Below are 20,162 nucleotides of genomic sequence, written 5' to 3'. Positions count from 1 at the left end.
GTTATTTTACAAACTATAGTAAATGAATTAATGGGAATTTCCAAGTGGCCTGTACCTATGCTTCTCAAATTTCTGTGTACTTACAGTCACCCAGGGATCATGTGCAGGTGCAGATCCTTATTCTCTGTGGCCAGAGATTCTGCATTTCTAATAGGCTCCCAGATGATTTGAGAGTGCTGGTCTAGGTCACTAGGCAGTATCTAGACAACACATTTACAAATACTTGAATTTGTTATTTGTGTTTAGAATATTGTAAAACAGTTTCCCTTTAGATTCGTATGTATTTCTGTGATTTGATGTGTTTAATCTGAGCATCTTTTTGCTTGCTTGTTTGCTTGCTTGTTTTTTGTTTTGGACAAAAGCTGTATAGTATAATACTTGTGGTCTGGGCTATTAATATATGCCAATTTACAAGTAGTGATTTCAGGAAGGATTATGTATTCAAAAGTTTCATAGTAGACACTATGGTTTTCTCAGATTTGAATAAAAAGTCTTAGAATTTTCAGTTTCATCTTATCAAACCCTTCATCTTGAAGGTTACTTACGCAACATTCGGTAGTGTGTCCATGAGTGTGTGTTTTAGTTATCTAGTCTTTTTGTGATACATCTGAAACTAGAACTCAGGTCTCTGGATTCCTTACATTGTTTTTCCTGATCATTTCTCAGTTGTTTCTTTTTTTCTGGGAACCCTTATATAGCAAAGCTCTGAGGACTTTTCCCCTAGATCTCTGGTTCACAAGAGTAGTACCCATACAGGCAGTATCAGCATCATCTGGGAACTTTTTAGAAATGCTAATTCTCCTTACACACACATACCCATGGAATCATACATTGCTTGTGGGGCCAGATGCATATTGAATTTTGGGAGTCACTGTTATAGATTTTAACCTTGCAGCCAGGCCCAGCTTCATGGAATTCTGTCCTGATCTTTAGCATTTATTAATATGCTGAGCCTACTGCTTCATTGTGTAGAGGGGAATTCCATGCCATATAAGACATCATCTGTCACTAGAGAGTTTTAATGTTTGAGTAATGAGTAATCATACAGTCTTGTTAGAAAGGGACTTCAGGTTTTTGGTTTTGTTTTGTTTTTTACTATCAGTAGATATTTTGCTAAGAAAATATATGTATTGCAAATTTAAGTATTTCAACTAGGATGGAAGGCTTTAGTCCTTAGACTCTGGTAAATATTTACTGACTTGAATCATTTTTCTTTACCTTTATAATAAGGAATCAGACTACATATATGGAAAAGAGGAAAAAAAAAAAAAAACTAGCAAGTTTTTTCCTATTTCGAAGCAGAGGACCAGAACTGAAGCTGCTTGGAGTAACCAGCAAGCCATTTAAATACTAATATCATTACTGCCCTCAAGGCAGATGTGTGTATGTGAACATGTAGATATACACACATGTACATTTAAAGCATGTTATATGTGTATGTGTGTAAAGACACACACGCACACACACACACGAATAGCCAGGTGTCCTGTTATTTAATGCCTCAGAGGAGATTCCAGAATTAATCTTCAAAAGAATGTTACAGCATTTGTTAAAAAGTATTTTCTCAGCTCTCAATGAGTTTTTTTTTTAATTTTCGTTCAGTGCATTTGACAGTAGGATCTCATTACCTATTCATTTAATTCCTTTATTCATTATATTATCTTTTAATTTTAGATCTTTAATAATAATAGTTTCAAACTTCACTGTGCATTAAAAATTACCTGGAAAGCTTATTAAAGTGCACATCCTAGGGTAGATGTCTTATATGCTGATTCAATAGGTTTTATGTAAAACTCAGGAATCAGTATTTTGATGAGCATGTTACAGAGTCTTTGACAGTGTCTTAGTTTGGCCTTGATTATCCCTTATTTTTTAGTTTTAAATAATTATTTGCTTTCCTTGTAGAAGGAAAAATTTAAACATACAAAATTTTAGGAAGAATCTAAATGTATTTCTTTGGATTTTAATGATGTGCACACATCTGATTTAGTATCTTAGGTTGTTCAGTCCAGGAATGTAGAATGAGATGGAAAACAAGGGGAAAAAATATTGATTAAAATCAAGAGATCCCAAAGTCTTCTCCAGATCACTAATGGTCAGGGAAGACAGCACAACATTTTAGAGCACAAAGAGAATAAAATTTTGAAGGTCACCCTTACAAACTGAATAAATACTAAATACAAACTAGGAGACTTGCGCATGCTGACATTGCATGGGATTTTGTGCCCAGTTGGATCCACTCTCCCACTGTTAGGGAAACAGTATATTGAAGTGAAGGAAATTCAAAATGAATAACAGGATGCAAACAGGGGGTGTGTAAATTCCTGCGGAAAGAACAATATAAACGAGTAATCATACAATCTTGTTAGAAAGGAAACTCAAGTTTTACTACAACAATAGATATTTTTCCAAGAAAATACATCTATTTATTGCACGTTTAAATAATCCAACTTGGATGGATCTTCTTAATCTCTGAAGCCATGACTGTATTGCTGTTACTGTCTAAAAAGCAACACTTAATATTTGAGTATAACATTAATGTTTATGTACTTTTAATTAATTGAAAATTCTAAAATATAACTTTTAAGTACTTGAACTGGACTTAGTCATTTATCATTATGGCAAAGTTCAAAGTAGTTTGATAACTATTTGTATGTTAAGCTCAATTATCACATTATCTCTGAGGTAGAAAGTATTTTAAAAGTTTAAATAAGACTATGATCAGTAGAGGTTTATTTACAGAGACTGTGATTTTGGTGGTTTCAACCTATCCTTTGAAATTGTTGATGTCAATGGAAAGAATTGTTTCCTATTATATTGTGTCTCTTAACAGTTGTCAAACAGTAGACCAGTAGACATTGGGCTTATTGACCTGTCTAATGAGTATGGCAATGTTTTATTCTTAGAGGAATTTTGGTATATATTAATTTTTTAAAAGTTAGGTTTTCTTATTACCTTTTTAAATGCTCATTATCATGTAGGTATTATGTTCTAATTGTTCTGCTTTTTTAATAGCAACCCCCCAAATTAAATTTTGGAAAACAAAGTAAACACTTGGAAATTCCTATCTTATCTTTTTAAAAACAAATATCTAATGAGGTTTTAAAAAAGGCAGAAAAATGTTTATTTCTACAATAGTAGAGGTTACCTGTCATGCAGCATTTATTAATTCAGTAAAATATTCATAGTAAAAATTAAAATGTAATCATTATGAAATCTTTTACATCCCCCATTATACCTGAGTCATGGGCTATTTTTATGACATCCTTGTAATTCATATGTATAAATTTACTTTGTAAAAAGGAACTTACAAACAAGAAGGTGATTTCCTGTCTAGGTTACCTTTAAGTCTGACAGACTGAGTTTGAGGATCTGATTGTATAATTCTAAAGTCCTACGTTTGTAATTGTCATAAGAAATAGTTTTCTGCTTAAGAACTATGTATTGCAGAAGAACATCTGAGTCTTGATTTATTATGCATGCTTAAAATAATCACCATTTTAGGGCTGGGGATGTGGCTCAAGTGGTAGTGCGCTCGCCTGGCATGCGTGCGGCCCGGGTTCGATCCTCAGCACCACATACAGACAAAGATGCTGTGTCCGCCAAATACTGAAAAATAAATATTAAAGTTCTCTCTCTCTCTCCCTCTTTCTTACTCTCTCTCACTCTTTTAAAAAAAATCACCATTTTATAGTGTAGTTATTAATATGCTAGAATATTTTAAATTAATGAAATCTTAAAATGCAAAAGGGAGGGAAGATACAGTTAACTTATTAGAGGTGATGATTTAACATTTATTAGATTTGATATTAGATGTAATTATCTAACCTTTTTTTTCGTTTTGGTATTGGGGATTGAACTCAGGGGCATTTAATCACTGAGCCACATCCCCAGCCCTATTTGTATTTTATTTAGAGACAGGATCTCACTGAGATGCTTAGTGCCTTTCCATTGCTAAGGCTGGCTTTGAACTTGCCCTCTCCTGTCTCACCCTCCTAAGCCACTGGGATTACAGGCATGCACCACTGTGCCTGGCCTAACATTTTTTTTTTTTTTAACTTCATTGTCTATCATGGATCTTCGTGAAATTTATTTTAAGTTAAAGCCCACAAATTCTCTTTTCTTTGTCATTCTTTTTCAGATTCTTTGTTTATTCCCAGTTCATTAGGTTTTGACAAAAGAGCAGTTGTGTTTATTCATCTTCAGCTTGTGCATTTATGTGAATTTCAGTCCTGTATTGTTTTAAACTACAACAGTATTCTTGAAAAACTCTGTTTGTGTGTGTGTATGTGTGTACCAAGAAGCTTGAATAATCAGTAAAAATGAATTAAATAATAAATTGCTCTCAAGGATTGATGTTTCATTAAGTCTAATGGATTTATATATCTGCTTTTTCATTCATGGAAATTCTGTATTTCACATGCTTTGCTATAATTTTTAAGTTATACAATAGTCATCTGCAGTAGTATGCTAAGTAATTTGAAGAAGTCAGTGTCACAACAAACGTGGTTTCTTAATTCTAGGGATGTCCAAAGTAGGTTTGTTTGTATAACAGTTTGACATATTTGAAATTATTAAATGTTTGTTGAGTTTCATTTACCAATAGCATTATCGTTCTGAGATAGTGATTTGACCATATATGCCCATTCTAAGACATGGCAGTCTAATTCTAAGATTCGTGATAACTTCCATAATTAAAGTTTATAAATCTAGAAGTTGTTTAAGATTTTAATTTATGGACTTTAACATAATCCAAAACATGAATGAATAAAAAGAATAGTAACACATTCTTATTGAGTGAGCACATTCAAATATTGGCTTTTATATTTAACATTATGACCTCTTTGGATCAGGAACTTAATCTCTTTTTTCTTCAAATATCCCAATTTACATTATATAGTTCATTATATTCTATGAATGAGTATAGTGTTTCATGATATAATTTCATATAGGACACTTTCATTCCTGATTGTGTCTTGTTTGTTTGCTTGCTGGTGTAATTTTATGCATACTTAAAAGTGACAAATCCCTGTCTGAGATTCAGACTGAACTTAAATGGGTTATATTTGTGTGTTGTACATTTTTTTCTTTTCTTTTAAATTTAATTATTGATATGTTCCCTTTGATTGTTAATTCATGTTATATGTCTCTGAGGTCCTTGATTGGCCATGAAGAGGTTGAGTTAGTCATGAATTTTTGCCTTTACATTTTTCATTTTTTTTAGGCAGCACCATTGACATGGAAAAGCCAGCCAACTTTAAGCAGTTTTTATTTTTCTTAAATTTTCAAATACAGACATTTAACCTTTTGACCTTTTGTGACGCATTGTGAACTGTTTAATATTTTAGAAATTGTATTCACATATAACATTAAGTTAATCATTTTAAAGTTCAAAAGCAAACAGGTACATTACACTAGTCACTTTTTGTTAATAGTATTTATGCATTATTTTTAAATTCTGCCTTACAGCCTTCGATTTTCTGATCAATTTATTTTAGTTAGTAGCTCAGACTCATTTGTTTGTTCAGAGCTGGAGATTTAGATTTTGGAGTTATTGTAAAATAGTTTTATTAATATTTTAACCTTGAAAGTAAGTAGATTATTCTAAGTGAAGATCATGTAGAGTAAGAGGGAAAATGTCAAAGCTAAGATGTTCTAAGCATGGGCAGAGGTGGAGAAAGCAAATTTGGGAGTAAGAAACTGTGCTAAGGTGAGTTCATTTAAGATGCTGTCATTTGGTGTGTCAAGTTCTTAAGTTACAGGGCCAAAGAGAAAAATTGTACCTGAAAATGTAACCAAAATGAAATGAAAGTCATGCTGAAGAGTAAATACAAGAGGGGGTATTTTCTGGTCCTTGGTTGTCATAAAATCATTCTGTTGACCTCATCGAGAGGATGAAAGGCAAGCAGTCAAATTGGATTGGTTGACTTAATGAACCTAAAACTGTCCATACTGACTTCTTCCTGTTCATTGTGTTTTATTCCTGTCCTGAAGTTTTCCCACGTGATGTGGGGCCACCTTTTATTGTCTGTTTCACAGAATATCCTGTTGTCAGTTGGATTCTTGATCATGTCTGGTGACAAGTGCCTGCTTTCTGTGTTCTGAGGCAGCATCCCATCTCTTGCCTCAGGAGGTCAGAGGGAAAGAGTGTCTTTTAGTGAGAACACTGGTGCATAGGAGATGCCAGTGTCCAGCTCACTGATTTTGTGGGTTCCAGTAAGATCTTTAACCTCACTGTTCCACACTCTTCATCCTTTCAGCATGGATGATAATAATTCTTGCCTGCTGTTTTAGGTTTGTAGTGGACTAGTCCTAGACATACTAGATCTGTGAAGTAAATTTTATAATTAAAATTGTTATTGTCACATAATGTGCTATTGTGTTATTGCCCTGCTTCAGTCTTAAGTTATATACTTTGGTCTCTGTCTTTGTAAAATTGTTTTTAGAGTTATTATTTCCCAATAGTAATATTAATAAGTGTTTTCTTTAAATGTTAATTTTAATTTAGGAAATATGGAGATGTTGTATCCAGAATATTTCTAAATTATTTCCTAAGTTCTTATGTTCTAAGTCATTGTTCCCATAAAGAGTGGCACCTGGTCATCTGCATCACCTGGGAGTTGTTATCCATACGAATGTGGGGATCCATCCTAAACTTACTGAATCAGAAATTATAGGGGGCAGGGACCCAGCAACATATTTTAATAAGCTTTTCAGGTAATTCTGATGCCTTGCAAAGTTTAAGAATCACTGTTCTAAATGATTAGTTATATTATGTTAGTTAAAGTGCAGTTTGAATTCTGCTTTTCTATATGTGAAAAGTTAAATACAACTCATTCCCATACTGAAAAGCTAAATTAACTAATCTTATTGGTTCCATTAATGCAGAGGCATAACAAGTTACAGAGGAATTGTATATAATTGAATATGAAACTGGAGGAATATTAAAGTAACATTTTTGAAAGTCAGTTTTCACTTGAGAGTTGTAATAGGCCCTTTTTTTTACATACATGACAATAGTGGAATGCATTCCGCTCATTATTACCCATTTATAGCACAAGTTTTCATAACTCTGTATATAAAGTATGTTCATGCCAAATTATGCCATTATACATTTATTTGCCTTACAATTCTTAATACACATATATACCACAATTTTTCATATCTCTGTTTATATAGGTAGTTTTTCAGAATGAAAATAGTGGTTATTTTTTAGATTTGCTAAAAAGACAACAGTACTTAACCTTTTCTCTTGTATAAAAGTTTATGTGGTAAGTTGAATTTTATAATTAGTCATTGCTTTGCTCTCTTTTATTCTTCTATCAACGTGGGAATGGAATTTAATTTTCCCTGTCAAAGTAATAATAGGAATGACAAATATTATTGTAAAATGAATTGAATTTGTAGCAGTGAATAGGGACTTAAACGGCATATGCTTTTCCTTGGCAAAATTTATCATGAAATCTTTCTGTTTAAATGCAAACTATAATAACAAAATACAAATATATCTACCACAAACCAATATTTCTTCCTCATGAATTTTCTTTTTTGAACAATTCAAAACATATTTTTTTTTTAAGAGAAAGTATTTGGCTTACGGGGAGATGGACATCTGAACCTAGATGTATAAGGAAGGAAAGTAGTATATTAAGAAACATGGAAATGACTAAATGCATGTAGGAATAAGACTTTAATCATTTGGAACATGATGTATTTGTTAATGCTATAATATATTTATATTCTAAATTCCATCATCGATTAGATTTAATTCCTATTTGTATTTTGTGATTCCTTTGGAGACCTCTCAATGAGAAAATAGTTGAAATTTCTTGGCATTTCATTGTATCTGTATTCCTTTCGCTTGGGAAGGTTGCACATATCTCACTAATGGGGGACATTTTAATAAATGTCTGTGACAGTACAACAGATGCTTCCCAAGTAGTAGAATTAGCTAATGACTTGATTTCTGATGATATATTCTATTTATGTGAACTGTCATACATTTAATTTCAGTGGTGTACTTTTTAAATTGTGTTATATATCCTATTAGGCATATGATTTATATAATGGTTTGCAGTTTTGAATGAAGTACTTTCAAATTTGTATCTCATAGTCAGTCATCATAGCAGTCCTATGAGATGAGAAAGTACTCAGTTAAATCGTGACCCCACTGATGTGCAATTTATTTTAAGTTTTCCATGATGGTTTCAGAGTATGTAAACTCAGTATATAGTTCATTATCTCTCTCTGGCAGGAAGTTGAAAAACCACCACACACACAGGGGTCAGGCTACCTGGGATTTTGTCCAGGCTTTACCACTTAAAACTCTGTTTAAGAATCTGGAAAAGATCTTAAATTTCCCTAAGTCTCGATTTCCTAACATATTCCAATAAAACAATGCCAGCATCATAAGGCATCAATAATTAAATAAAACATAAGTACTGGGCATAGAGTATGTGCTTGGTGTCATTTATTGCTATGAAGTAATAAATTTAAAGTCACTCTGATGGTCAGAAATAGTGCTGTCACCATCTTACTCTTCCGTTGCTTTACAATCAAGGCAACCAATACATACATGAAAGTGACTAGTATTAATTAATATAGCTTTTGATGATTTAAGAAGGGAGAGTAGTAGAGTAGTAGCTCAAGAACATGAGGGGAAAGTTTATGGAAGGGTAAAAATTGCATAATCTGGTGGAGCAGCCAGCGCAGTTTGCTAAAATGTCACAGTAGTGTTTTTTAGATGGAGCTGTCAAGGGAGGGCACCCTTCCTGAACTCATCTTTACACATATTTACTTAAAGCCTTTACTGATGACTAACAGGAACAGCAGAAATACTTATTTGTGTGTTTTTTGATATAACCTGTCAATGATGATTCCCAAATGCATTTATATACACTTGTGGTCACTTTTCTTTTTTCTTTTTTTTACAATTCTTATTTATTTTATTATTGATTTTATTTTTTAAATACATGACAGCGCAATGCATTACAATTCTTGTTACACATATAGAGCACAATTTTTTCGTATCTCTGTATATGAAGTTGTTGACACCAATTCATGTCTTCATACATGTACTTTGGATAATGATTTCTATCACATTCCACCATCATTACTAACCCCCCTGCACCCTCCTTTCCCCTCCCACCCCTCTGCCCTATCTAGAGTTCATCTATTTCTTGTGGTCATTTTTCCTACTTAAGCTGTGTGTGTGTGTGTGTGTGTGTGTATTGCCCTTTCAGTATTTAGAATTATAAGAATTATTATATTGTTATATTAATTAAATAGTACTGTAGTAAATATTACCCTTTCAACATTTAGAATTTTAAGAATTATTTAGAGAAAATTTGATCCTATTATTTTTTTCACCCATAAGTTCTCATAACACTTTACTTAAATCCCATTCTAGCACTTAATATTTTTAGCATTCTTTTCTAGTTCTTCATTTTCTTAGTTTATATGTCCTTCTTAAAGGATCTCACATCTAATTCCATTAACAAATACCTTAGTACAAGCCTCAAAACAAATTGTAAGTTACTCTGAGGTAAATAGTCTCTTTAATTTCTTATTCAGATTCTCAGTGGTCAAGAAGTCATCTCCCAATGTTTATCTGTTGTTGTCTTCTATCAGTAACTCTACTTGGAACTGACATCAATTCCATTGGTTAAAAATTATTTTAAAGTCTGGGGATGTGGCTCAAGCGGTAGGCCTGGGTTTGATCCTCACCACCACATACAAACAAAGATGTTGTGTCCGCCGATAACTAGAAAATAAATATTAAAAAATTCTCTTTCTCGCTAAAAAAAAAAAAAGTTTTTTTAAAAAAATTATTTTAAGATATTCCTATTGATCTAGCCATTTAAATTTGGCAATTATCATCTGTCCATTTTAAGGCTGATTTTGTATGTGAAGGTTTGGGTGGGTTTTGTTATTTTCTCTTTAACAATATTTCCTATTTGGTGTGACTTTAAATCATGCCCCATACTAGAGCATCTGGAAAGGAACTGAGTTTAGTTAATGGCATTGTAAAGTTTTAGTACATTCAAGCAAATTTGGCCATTATAAAGCAAGAAACAACAATAACGATGTAACTTACAGAACAGAAAGGGGAGAAAAGCCATTCTCTCTGCTACCTTTCAGGGAGAAAAGTTTAAGTATTTCCTTTGGTCTTGATTGATTGTTAGATCAGTTTAGTTCAACCATTTTTTTGGCCTAAGGAAATCTGTTCTCTGGCCTTTTCAAAATTGTTACATTCAGAGGCCAAGCTCTGGTCTCTTCTTTCAGTGAGATGTCTTTCAACTTCAGCAAAGGCAAGAACTTGGCCTAAGATTCTCATATGACACATGCATTGATTTATCAGAAAATACACTGCAAACATGAAAATACTTTGTGTGATGATTTGCTGAAACTGAGAGGAAAACCTTGTTATTAGTAAATTGAGCTTTTCACTGAGCCAGACTCTTTTGGCATATAAAAATCTAATGAAATAAGGAGTCTTCAGAGAACTGCCAAGGTGGTTTTGTTTAATGGTTTCTTTTATTTAAATGTCACAGTTTACAAAAGAGTCAGAAAAATAGAAAGATAAAAATTTGAAGTACTTAAAAGATTATGCTTTATAATAAGATGACTGTTAAGCACCAGGAAATACTAATAATTAAAGCTACAATTTACTGAACTGTTGATCAACTATATATCAAGAACCTCACATATTATTATTCCTCCTCCCCAAAACCCTATAGGATGGACTTTTTAAAAAATGACCACTTGTTTTAGGAAACATCCTCAAAGAGCTTACACACTTAGTAAATAGCAGAGCTAAGATATGTGCTCATCAGATACCAATAGTCATGTGCTTTTAAATGAGATCATACTTGAAAATGTTTGGTAGAATGGTTGTTATAATTATTATCTCTGTTCAGCTGTGTTGCTTCCCAAACAAATGCTCCCTACACACACACACACACACACACACACACACACACACAGCAAGAGAGCATTATAACATTCTGCCTTCCTTATGCCATCAGTCTTCCCTTCATATGTGATTGTTCCATGAGTTGATTTATGAATATAACATGAAGCTAATAACAATGTTAATAGTTTTTACCCCAAAACTAGACTAGTGGATTCAAAACTTTACTTAGAGATACATCTCCTAATAAGAGATGGTTGATTCTTTATCCTCACTGCCACTACTTCCCTGATATTTAGATGTTAAAATCATTTTTTTAGGTTACAGTCTGAGGAAATTTAGTCTCATAAATATAAGTGAATAGGAATGGACCAAGGGCAGGAAGAGAGTACTTACGGCAGCATCATGCAGTTCTTTGGAACTTCTAAATTGTATGGTAAAAATCATATAGAATAAGTTCATGAAAAACTATTTTTAAATAGTCTGTCAACTTGTTGACAATTTGATTAGCTCCTTCAGTTTTGTTATGAGCATAGAATTGGAAATCATGCATTGTGAAAAGGTTTATTTACATCATGATTGTGTCTGTAGACACCAGTATTTCAAATTGTCTCTTTGGTGTTCAGAAGTTTTCTGTTACACCTTTTAATAGTGATTATTTTAAAATCTACTTACTTTGTCATTTTTTTTTCCTACAGTTGCATTAAAATCCTCTCCCACTGACAGAAATGGAAGCCAGGATAGCAGTAGAGGAAAATTCAGAGAAGGCCTGAACTTGCAAGAAGGAGAATTCTTATTACAGGTAAATACAATATCTTAAAATAAAAGCAATTGAAAATGCAAGATTAACCAATTAATCTTTATTGATTCCTAGCTCATGTAGTACTTGGCTGGTGCTCTCTGCCACTTTCATCTGAATTGCAACAGTAGTGTGAATGTGACCAAATGGAATCATGTGAAGTAGATTAATTAGAGGTCACCCTCTAATCACCCTCTGTTAGGTTTCTACAAATAGGAAGAACTCTAGCTTATTTTAAAGATTTTCACTTAAGACATTGGATTTATAAGCACTTTTTTCAGGAATGTGGCTCAATTAAAATAGTTAACTATATTTACTTAAAATTTAAAAATTATTCTTAACACAAATTTTATGTTTTTAAATATATTATCTTATAATTTACATTTAGTTTTAGCAAATGTATGTGGCTTCTTAATATGTTACATAGATTTTTCTCAACAACTGCAAGCCTTCTTTCTATGCTTTAGATCTGGGAGAGTTTCTGATAGATCTGTCTGTAAAAGTATTTTAAATAGATTTTTTTAAATGTAGTTTCTTTTTCTTAGAACTGAGAGCATGCTAGATTCTCATTTAGCATTCTCAGATATTTATTTCGTTGAAGATAGAATGGAACTATGTGCCATGTCTAATTGTCACCATTACATGATAATTTATACTTCCATATAGTGAACTGAATGGAAGAACTGAATTTACTATTGTAACAAAAAGCTGCCAAAAGTTTTGGTAATTCTATAAATTCATTCATTGAATGCTGCAGTATAGCCTAATAATGGGTAATGTTTTTATTACTATTCTGTAATTGTGCCCAAATTGCTGATAGCAAAAATTAACTCTGCTTCCATTATGTTAAGTAAATTGAAAATATTCACCATAATTCCTCTCTCAACACCCAGCTGAGAATCTTTGTGTTTACTTTAGCTAAAATATATACTCTTTATTCAGGTCACAGGGAAACCTTCCAATAATTGCCACTTAATGTGATATAACACATTTACGGTTATATAGTAAGGTGATAATGAAGTTCTTTATTTCAAGTGAAAATATGGACTAATTAATACAACAGTTGTTAAATTGGTTTAAATTATGATTCAAACTGTATGATATATCTTATACCAATGAAACATAATAAATAAGAATAATGTTAATGCAAAGCTAGAAATCTATGTGTTTGTTACCTAAAATAGGAAAGCTTCCATCATTAAAATAAGCCCACCCATTACAGATTGTGTTTGGTACCATTTTTCAACTGCTGGTCAGTAGGAAGCATCACACACTGTGATTTGATTAGGGCCATGCTTGTCTGTTCTCTCTGTGAAGAAAATGAATGAAAACATTGAAGACATGAGAAAATAGCATATTTCATATATATAGTTATCATAAAGCCATCTGCTTCTTATTTTCAACCTGTAGTTATGAGCTAGTAATCACTAAAATGTGAAGGAGAGTACCAGAGGTGCAGTATACCAAATGGCCTGAAATTTTGGATTAGAAATCTTTTCCTTTGTTTTTAATAAAGACAAATAAAGAAAAATTTAAATATTTTACTTTCTAGATTAGCTTAAATTACTACTATTTTGTATGGAACAAAATGAAATAATAAAATAACTTTTTTTATTATGTTATTTTGCTTTTTCATTCTGTTTGTGTGTCTACCCATTTTACAGTATGGATCTGAGGTGTCAGAAATTCTACCCTGTGGACTTATAGTGTCCCTGAAGTTTTCCAGTCCTTCACTGTTAAGGGGGAGACAAATAATAGCAACAACTAATCAACATTAAACCAAATAGTTCTTTCTATGATGTCTACAATGTTAATTATACAATAAACATAAATGATCTGATCAGTTATTGCCTATAATAAAAACAGTAAGTTGCAAAAGGGTTTACAATTTCGAATGGTGCATAGGGAGAGAGCAGAAATGATATAGGATGTGATGATTATAAGGGAGGAAAGAAGATGGAAGTAAAAAATTAAAAGAAGAGTGAAAGAGAGGACAATAGAGATTGGGTGTTAGCAGAAGAAAAGAGAGAGAACCAAGGGAAATAGGTAAGAGAAAAAAATATATAAGAAGTAATAATTTTTTAAAATTTAAAACAAAAATAAAAGAATACAAAAAAACACCTAAAATATACTAATCAAACATTCTAGTCCTCAAAAAACTGATCTGTGAAACATAACTGGCTTCAAAAATGCTAGAAATGAGAACACAAATATGAGGCTGTATAAATGTCTGTGTACCATTAAGGTTACAATTAAACAGAGGGAAAAAAAGGGAAAAAAAGAAAAATAATTCTTGATGAAAAGTTAAAGAATTCTTTCTGTTGGAGTTCAAGAGATTCTCAGCTGCTTCTCAGCAGTTTTAGGTGGGGTCATCTGGAGCATGATGCTCCACCCTCCAGATTACTGGAGTAGGAGAGATTATCCTGTAGGTGGAATTCCTAGAGGCAGGGTTTAGGCTTAGGTGGGCTCCAGGCTCTTTAATGAATGCCAATGGATCTGGAGATTTTAAATCAGCTCACCTCCAGGGTGCAGTAATTGCTAGTCCACACTGGAAGTCTGTAACCCAGGGATTTCTACTGGGTTCTGTTCATTTGGTGGAGGAGCCATTTCCTAGTCCCCTGTGACACATGCAGCCCCCACATTTCCTGGTCTTAGGTTCAGTCTCCAAACTCATTCTCTCCCACTTGCAGCCTTCCAAATCCCCAACCAGAGGTGTGTCTCTAGGCTGGTCCTGCAAGCACCTAAGTTGGAGGGGGAGGGGTATAGCTGGATGGTTTCCATGATCCATTTTCTCCTGTGTAAACCTCTCTGCGTGTTTGATTTTCTCCTGGTCACTTAAACACACTCTTTGGTGTTCAGTGTGTGTTTATTGGGCCTGTATTTTAGGCCAAACTCGGTTTTGCCAGGAATCAGCTCCTTCTTCTACCATCCCCTGCATCCTGGCTGCAAAATGGGTCCTTCCTTTGTCCTTCACTGGGTGCCTGGAGAGATGGTGGCTTCTTTCCTGCACAAGGATATCGTGCAGCGCACCTTTCAGTTTAGTTGGGCAGAATCCTTGATTTCTAAATTCTCTGTACCCAGACACGCCTCAGGCCTCCTAAAAATGTGGGTTGCTTTAATTCCCTTATGGCTCCACTTTGCTCAGAGAAGGGCAGCTCTGGCTGGTACTTCTGGCCCAGCAGCAGCAGTGGCTGTGCATCTGGTGCTGGTGCTGGTGCTTTCTTCCCTGTTTTATTATATTCAATCTCCTAAGTCCCTGATCCGCTTTGAATGCCCAGTTTTAAACTCCAGTAACATCCCCACTTTTTTTTTTTTTTTTTAATTTTCCATTCACCCACGTTGCTGAGAAGTAGTTGCCTATCTGCTTTCTTTGTTTCAACCCACAGAACAGCCAGGAAAGCAACTTCCTCTATTCTCCCATCTTGAAAAAAATCCCAAAGTCTGCATCTTTACTTGCTGTTTTCCTCTAAAAAAAAGTAGTGTGATAGATAATAGTGAATGATTTCTGTACACTTTGTGTTTAAAAAAAAGATAGGTTTAACATATTTAAATTTCAGAAAAGCTAAAATATGAGGAAAAATAGGAAACCAATTAAAGTTTCTGGGGCTTAGCTTTAAATTGAGCTCTTTTTTCTCTGCCAAATCAGAAGTATAAATTTCTTTTACCAAGTTATGTGGTATGTCTATGTTTGTGAGATATAATTTTAATCATTTGAAGAGATTTTTCAGAGATAAAATAATAGCCTTTCTCTGACAGTATTTATAACAATTTAAATTTCCATTACTAATTTTACAACATTTTTCCCTTGTAGGCTCTGAATGGATTTGTGCTGGTTGTCACTACAGATGCTTTGGTCTTTTATGCTTCTTCTACTATACAAGATTACCTGGGCTTTCAGCAAGTAAGTATATTTTTGTTATTTAAACTACTTTTTAAGAAAATGAACTTTCTGCTTATATTTTGCAGTTCAGGGACAGAGTTAACCATTTGTATACATAAAATATCAATTAAAATATATAGATGGTATAAAAATAAAATGCTATATTTACAGCCAATATTTTTAATACTAATAATTTATAGCACTGTGATATCTTGAAATTTTGTATGACTAGTGGATATTGTGTTTCTTGTTTCACTAATCGGTAATCTCATATAACAAACTTTAAGGCAAGTAGAGTTTATTGGAGCAAAAAAGAAAATATTTGCCATCAAATAACATGGTTCGCGGAGGACATATGACAACTGTGAAATTAGTGAGGTGCTGTGAAAAGGTACATGTAAAATGTCATGGTTTGTACCTTTAATTATGATTTATGTGGATTATGGAAAATACTCTAAAGGAAATGGATTGAAGCCAAACTAAAAAATGTGTAGTGATCAGATGGCTGTATAAGGGAACCCAGCTGAATTAGAAGCACTGTAAGCAGTAATCTGGAAGTCATTGGAGGAAGTCGACATTTGGCTCATTTAACAGCACTGAAAGGAAGGGTGAATAAATGGAGTTGTAAAGTATTTTGCATATTTAATGGACAAGAACATCTGGTATGATTTGAGAACAAATTGTAAGTATATTCAAATGCTTGCTGTTCTTAGCTGTTCTTATGTATCTAGACCTTAACATGTGCACAAGAATCACCTAAAGAAGTTGATAAAATCTTTGTGCTCCATTCCCAGATATTCTAATTCAGTTTGCATTTCTAATATTCTCACAGACTGCTGGACTGAATAACATTGTCTATGTAATGTTCTTATACAGACTGTGGTTTTTTCTATATTATCAACACAATGGACTAAAGATTTTTATTTAAAGGAATGTGTGTGCTTTAATTTGTAATTTAGGTGATAATTCTGGCAATTGCCTAATGGATGGCATAGAGACAATTTAATGCTAGTAGATTAAGTTCCTAGAGAGATTTAAATTTAAATGACTAAAGCAATAGAATCTGGCTACTGTCAAAACCTAAATTTTAGTTTTCTGTGATTTTAAAAGAAATATATTAATGTTCATAAAAAAGTTTGTTTAAAACTTAATGAATTACATAATCATATTAACCGTGATTTGACATCATGATTTATATCAATTGAGAAACTCTTAACTTGTGTTCCATTTTAACTTCTCAGGCATTCACATTGCCTGGATTTAAGAAAACTTCAGTACCTGAGAAACATGTGGTAGATTAAGCCACCATTTTTTGAAAAATATTTTTTAGTTGTCAATGGATCTTTATCATTTATTTATATGCGGTGGCTGAGGATCTAACCCAGGACCTCACACATTCGAGGCAAGCACTCTACCACTGAGCCACAACTCCAGCCCCTTAAGCCACCATTTTTAAAGTTGCTACTTGTGACCCATTAATGGATAATAATGCAGTTTATATAGCAGATCATTATCCAACCTTTTATTTTAGAATGAAATGGAATAATAATATAGAGCACACAATATCATCACACACAAAATTGTTTCATGAAAGTTTTGTGTGTGTGTGATCCTGTATCTCATGGCAGATATGTATCATACCATGAGTTGCACTAAAAAAAAAAAAAACTAGGAAAAACTAATTTAAAGGAAGGAGCTCAGCACTGATGTAAATGCAGAGAGGCAAGAGGAATGAGGGACGTGATATGGTAAAGACATGATCCCTTTACACAAATGGAGTCTGCTTGTATCAAAAACTTAATATAAAGAAAACTTTTAGGGAACAGTGGAGGAAATACAAAATGAATACTATTAAGAGTAAAGAAGTCAAAGAGACCTGGGTGTTAATGGAAGTATTCATGGAAGAAGTCAGATGTAAAAGATCAATAAGTGGATAAAGAACAAAAGCAGATCTTAATATTGTACAGTTAAGGAATGGGGAGGTGATCTATTTGAAAAAAAGCGTTCATGGTGGAAAGTGATGGCAGGTAGCATTGAGTTTATCAGTTACATGCTAGTCTCTCTTTCCAGCTTTTCCTATTTTGGATGACAGGGAGCTTTGGTAATCATTTTATTTACATTCATCACCACTAAATAGGTTTTGAAATTACTTCTATAGGCCATATAATTTCCTAGTCAGTGCTGTTGATTAATTTCTTTGTCCTTTTTCTTCAGTCTGATGTAATACATCAGAGCGTGTATGAACTTATCCATACTGAAGACCGAGCTGAATTTCAACGTCAGCTGCACTGGGCATTGAACACTTCTCAGCATACAGATGTTGGACAAGGACTTGATGGTAAGAATATTTACCAAAGGATGGTGTTGGTGGTTTTGAATGTTTCTGTGACAGGAGGCTAGGAACTTTTAGGGTAAAGAACTCCATGCTAAAGGTAGCAAATAGTAAAAGAGGTGAAGCCGTAGCTACAGGCAAGAGCCAGGTCACAGACTGGGGCTTTAGGGAATATTTGACAGATGAGAGCCATTGAGGAGTTTCATGTAAGAGAGCAATATATTTTATAAAAACATTTTAATAAAAATAACTGGCAACATCATGAAAGATCAGAAGAAAGCACAAAGTTGTAGTTGGAGTATATGTAAATTGTTCTGATTAAAATGCACCAAATAAAAAGTAAACTAGCATAAGCAAATATAGAAAGACCTTTTATTTATTTATTTATTCTTTAATTATTTATACATATTTGAATTGTTTCCAGTTTGCACATAATGCTGTTGTAAACATTCTTTTACATGGTAAACATAGATAGGCATTTCCATTGGGTATATGCCTAATCATTTTTTTTTATTTGTTGATTTTAGATAATACATGGCAGTAAGATGCATTTTCAAAAATTATCCCTACATGGAATGCAATCCAATCCAATTTTAATTCTATGCTTGTGGTTGTACATGATGTGGAATCACACTGGTCAATTATTCATATATGAGCTTAGGAAAGTTATGTCCTATTCATTCTACTGTCTATTCTATTCACATACCCTTTCCCTTCCCTTCATTTCCCTTTGTCTAATACAGTGAACTTCTATAGTTCCCCTCCCTCTCTTCCTTGTTATGGGTTAGCATCCACATATCAGAACATTCAGCATCTGGTTTTTTGAAACTCGCTTATTTTACTTAGCATGATAGTCTCCAGCTTCATGTATTTACATGCAAATGCCATAATTCCATTCTTCTTTATGGTTGAGTAATATTCCACTGTGTATATATGCCACATTTTCTTTATCCATTCATCTGTTGAAGGGCAACTAGGTTGGTTCCATAGCTTAGCTATTGTGAATTGAATTACTATAAACATTTATGTGGTTGCATCACTGTAGTATGCTAACTTTAAGTCCTTTGGGTATATGCCCAGGAGTGGGATAATGGATCAAATGGTGGTTCCATTCCAAGTTTTCTAAGGAATCTCCATTCTGCTTTCCAGAGTGGTTACACCAATTTGCAACCTCACCAGCCATGTGTGAGTGTACCCTTTTCTCCACATCCTCACCAACATTACTTGTTACTTATATTCTTGATAATTGCCATTCTGACTAGAGTGAGATGGAATCTTAGTGCAGTTTTAATTTACATTTCTCTATTTGCTAGTGCCGTTGAACATTTTTTTTCAAATTTGTTGACCGTTTGTACTTCTGTGAAGTGTCTGCTCAGTTCCTTTGCCCATTTATTGATTGCATTTTTTTTGGGGGGGGTGTTAATTTTTTTGAGTTTTTTATATTTCTTGGAAATTCATGCTCTATCTGAGGTGCAGGTGCCGAAGATTTTCTCCCATTCTGTAGGCTCTCTTCATGTTCTTGATTATTTCCTTTGCTGTGAAGAAGCTTTTTAGTTTGATATTGTCCAATTTATTGATTGAGGATTTTACTTCTTGTGCTTAGAAGTCTTATTGAGGAAGTCCATTCTTGAGCCGACATGATAGAGTTGAACCTTTACCTTTTTCTTCTAGTAAGCACAGGGTCTCTGGTCTAATGCCAAGGTCCTTGATCACTTTGAGTTGAGTTTTGTGGAAGATGAGATATAGGGGTTCAGTTTGAATCTACTGCATATGGATTTCTAGTTTTCCCAGTACCACTTGTTGAAGAGGCTATCTTTTCTCCAGTGTATGTTTAGAAAAGCCTTTCTTGATGCAAGCAGTTTTTTCAGAAATCTGTCAAAATGTTAAGAAAACAAGACATTAAAATATGGAAATTGTTAACAGTGATAGCTCAATAAAAAATGTAAACAAAAATTAAGTTCTATGTTTTAAAATAAGTTTTTGGTTTTTTGAATCTATAAGGTTAACTGCCTAGAAAGACCACACTGCATATAATAAAAGATTAAATTGGAGCAGACTGCCAGGTAGACACCCTGAGAGTAGAGTGCTGCACCTATAGAAAATCTGCAAGGGGTTTCTTAAGGGGAGACCGTCTTCTAGTGGAAACAACTGCTGCCACTTCTTCAAAGGGCAGGATTAACATTCTTGGTTGGGCTATAAGGGTCTGTCACCAGCTGGCTGGGCTGGCAACTAAAAAACC

General features: G+C 33.5%; 1 protein-coding gene across 1 annotated transcript in view; it reads left to right on the top strand.

Moving 5' to 3' along the window:
- The window catches only part of Ahr (aryl hydrocarbon receptor), a 44,641-nt gene that overhangs the window by 12,508 nt on the left and 11,971 nt on the right, over positions 1 to 20,162 (top strand). The window contains exons 3-5 of the mRNA XM_005328781.5: positions 11,611 to 11,714; positions 15,523 to 15,612; positions 17,806 to 17,929. Coding sequence (XP_005328838.1) covers positions 11,611 to 11,714; positions 15,523 to 15,612; positions 17,806 to 17,929 — 318 coding nt within the window. The remainder of the gene's footprint in view (positions 1 to 11,610; positions 11,715 to 15,522; positions 15,613 to 17,805; positions 17,930 to 20,162) is intronic.

This window comes from Ictidomys tridecemlineatus, chromosome 2, assembly GCF_052094955.1.
Source record: "Ictidomys tridecemlineatus isolate mIctTri1 chromosome 2, mIctTri1.hap1, whole genome shotgun sequence".
Taxonomy (NCBI): domain Eukaryota; kingdom Metazoa; phylum Chordata; class Mammalia; order Rodentia; family Sciuridae; genus Ictidomys; species Ictidomys tridecemlineatus.
Note: the sequence above shows the minus strand (reverse complement) of the source record. Positions and strands in the feature narration are given on the sequence as shown.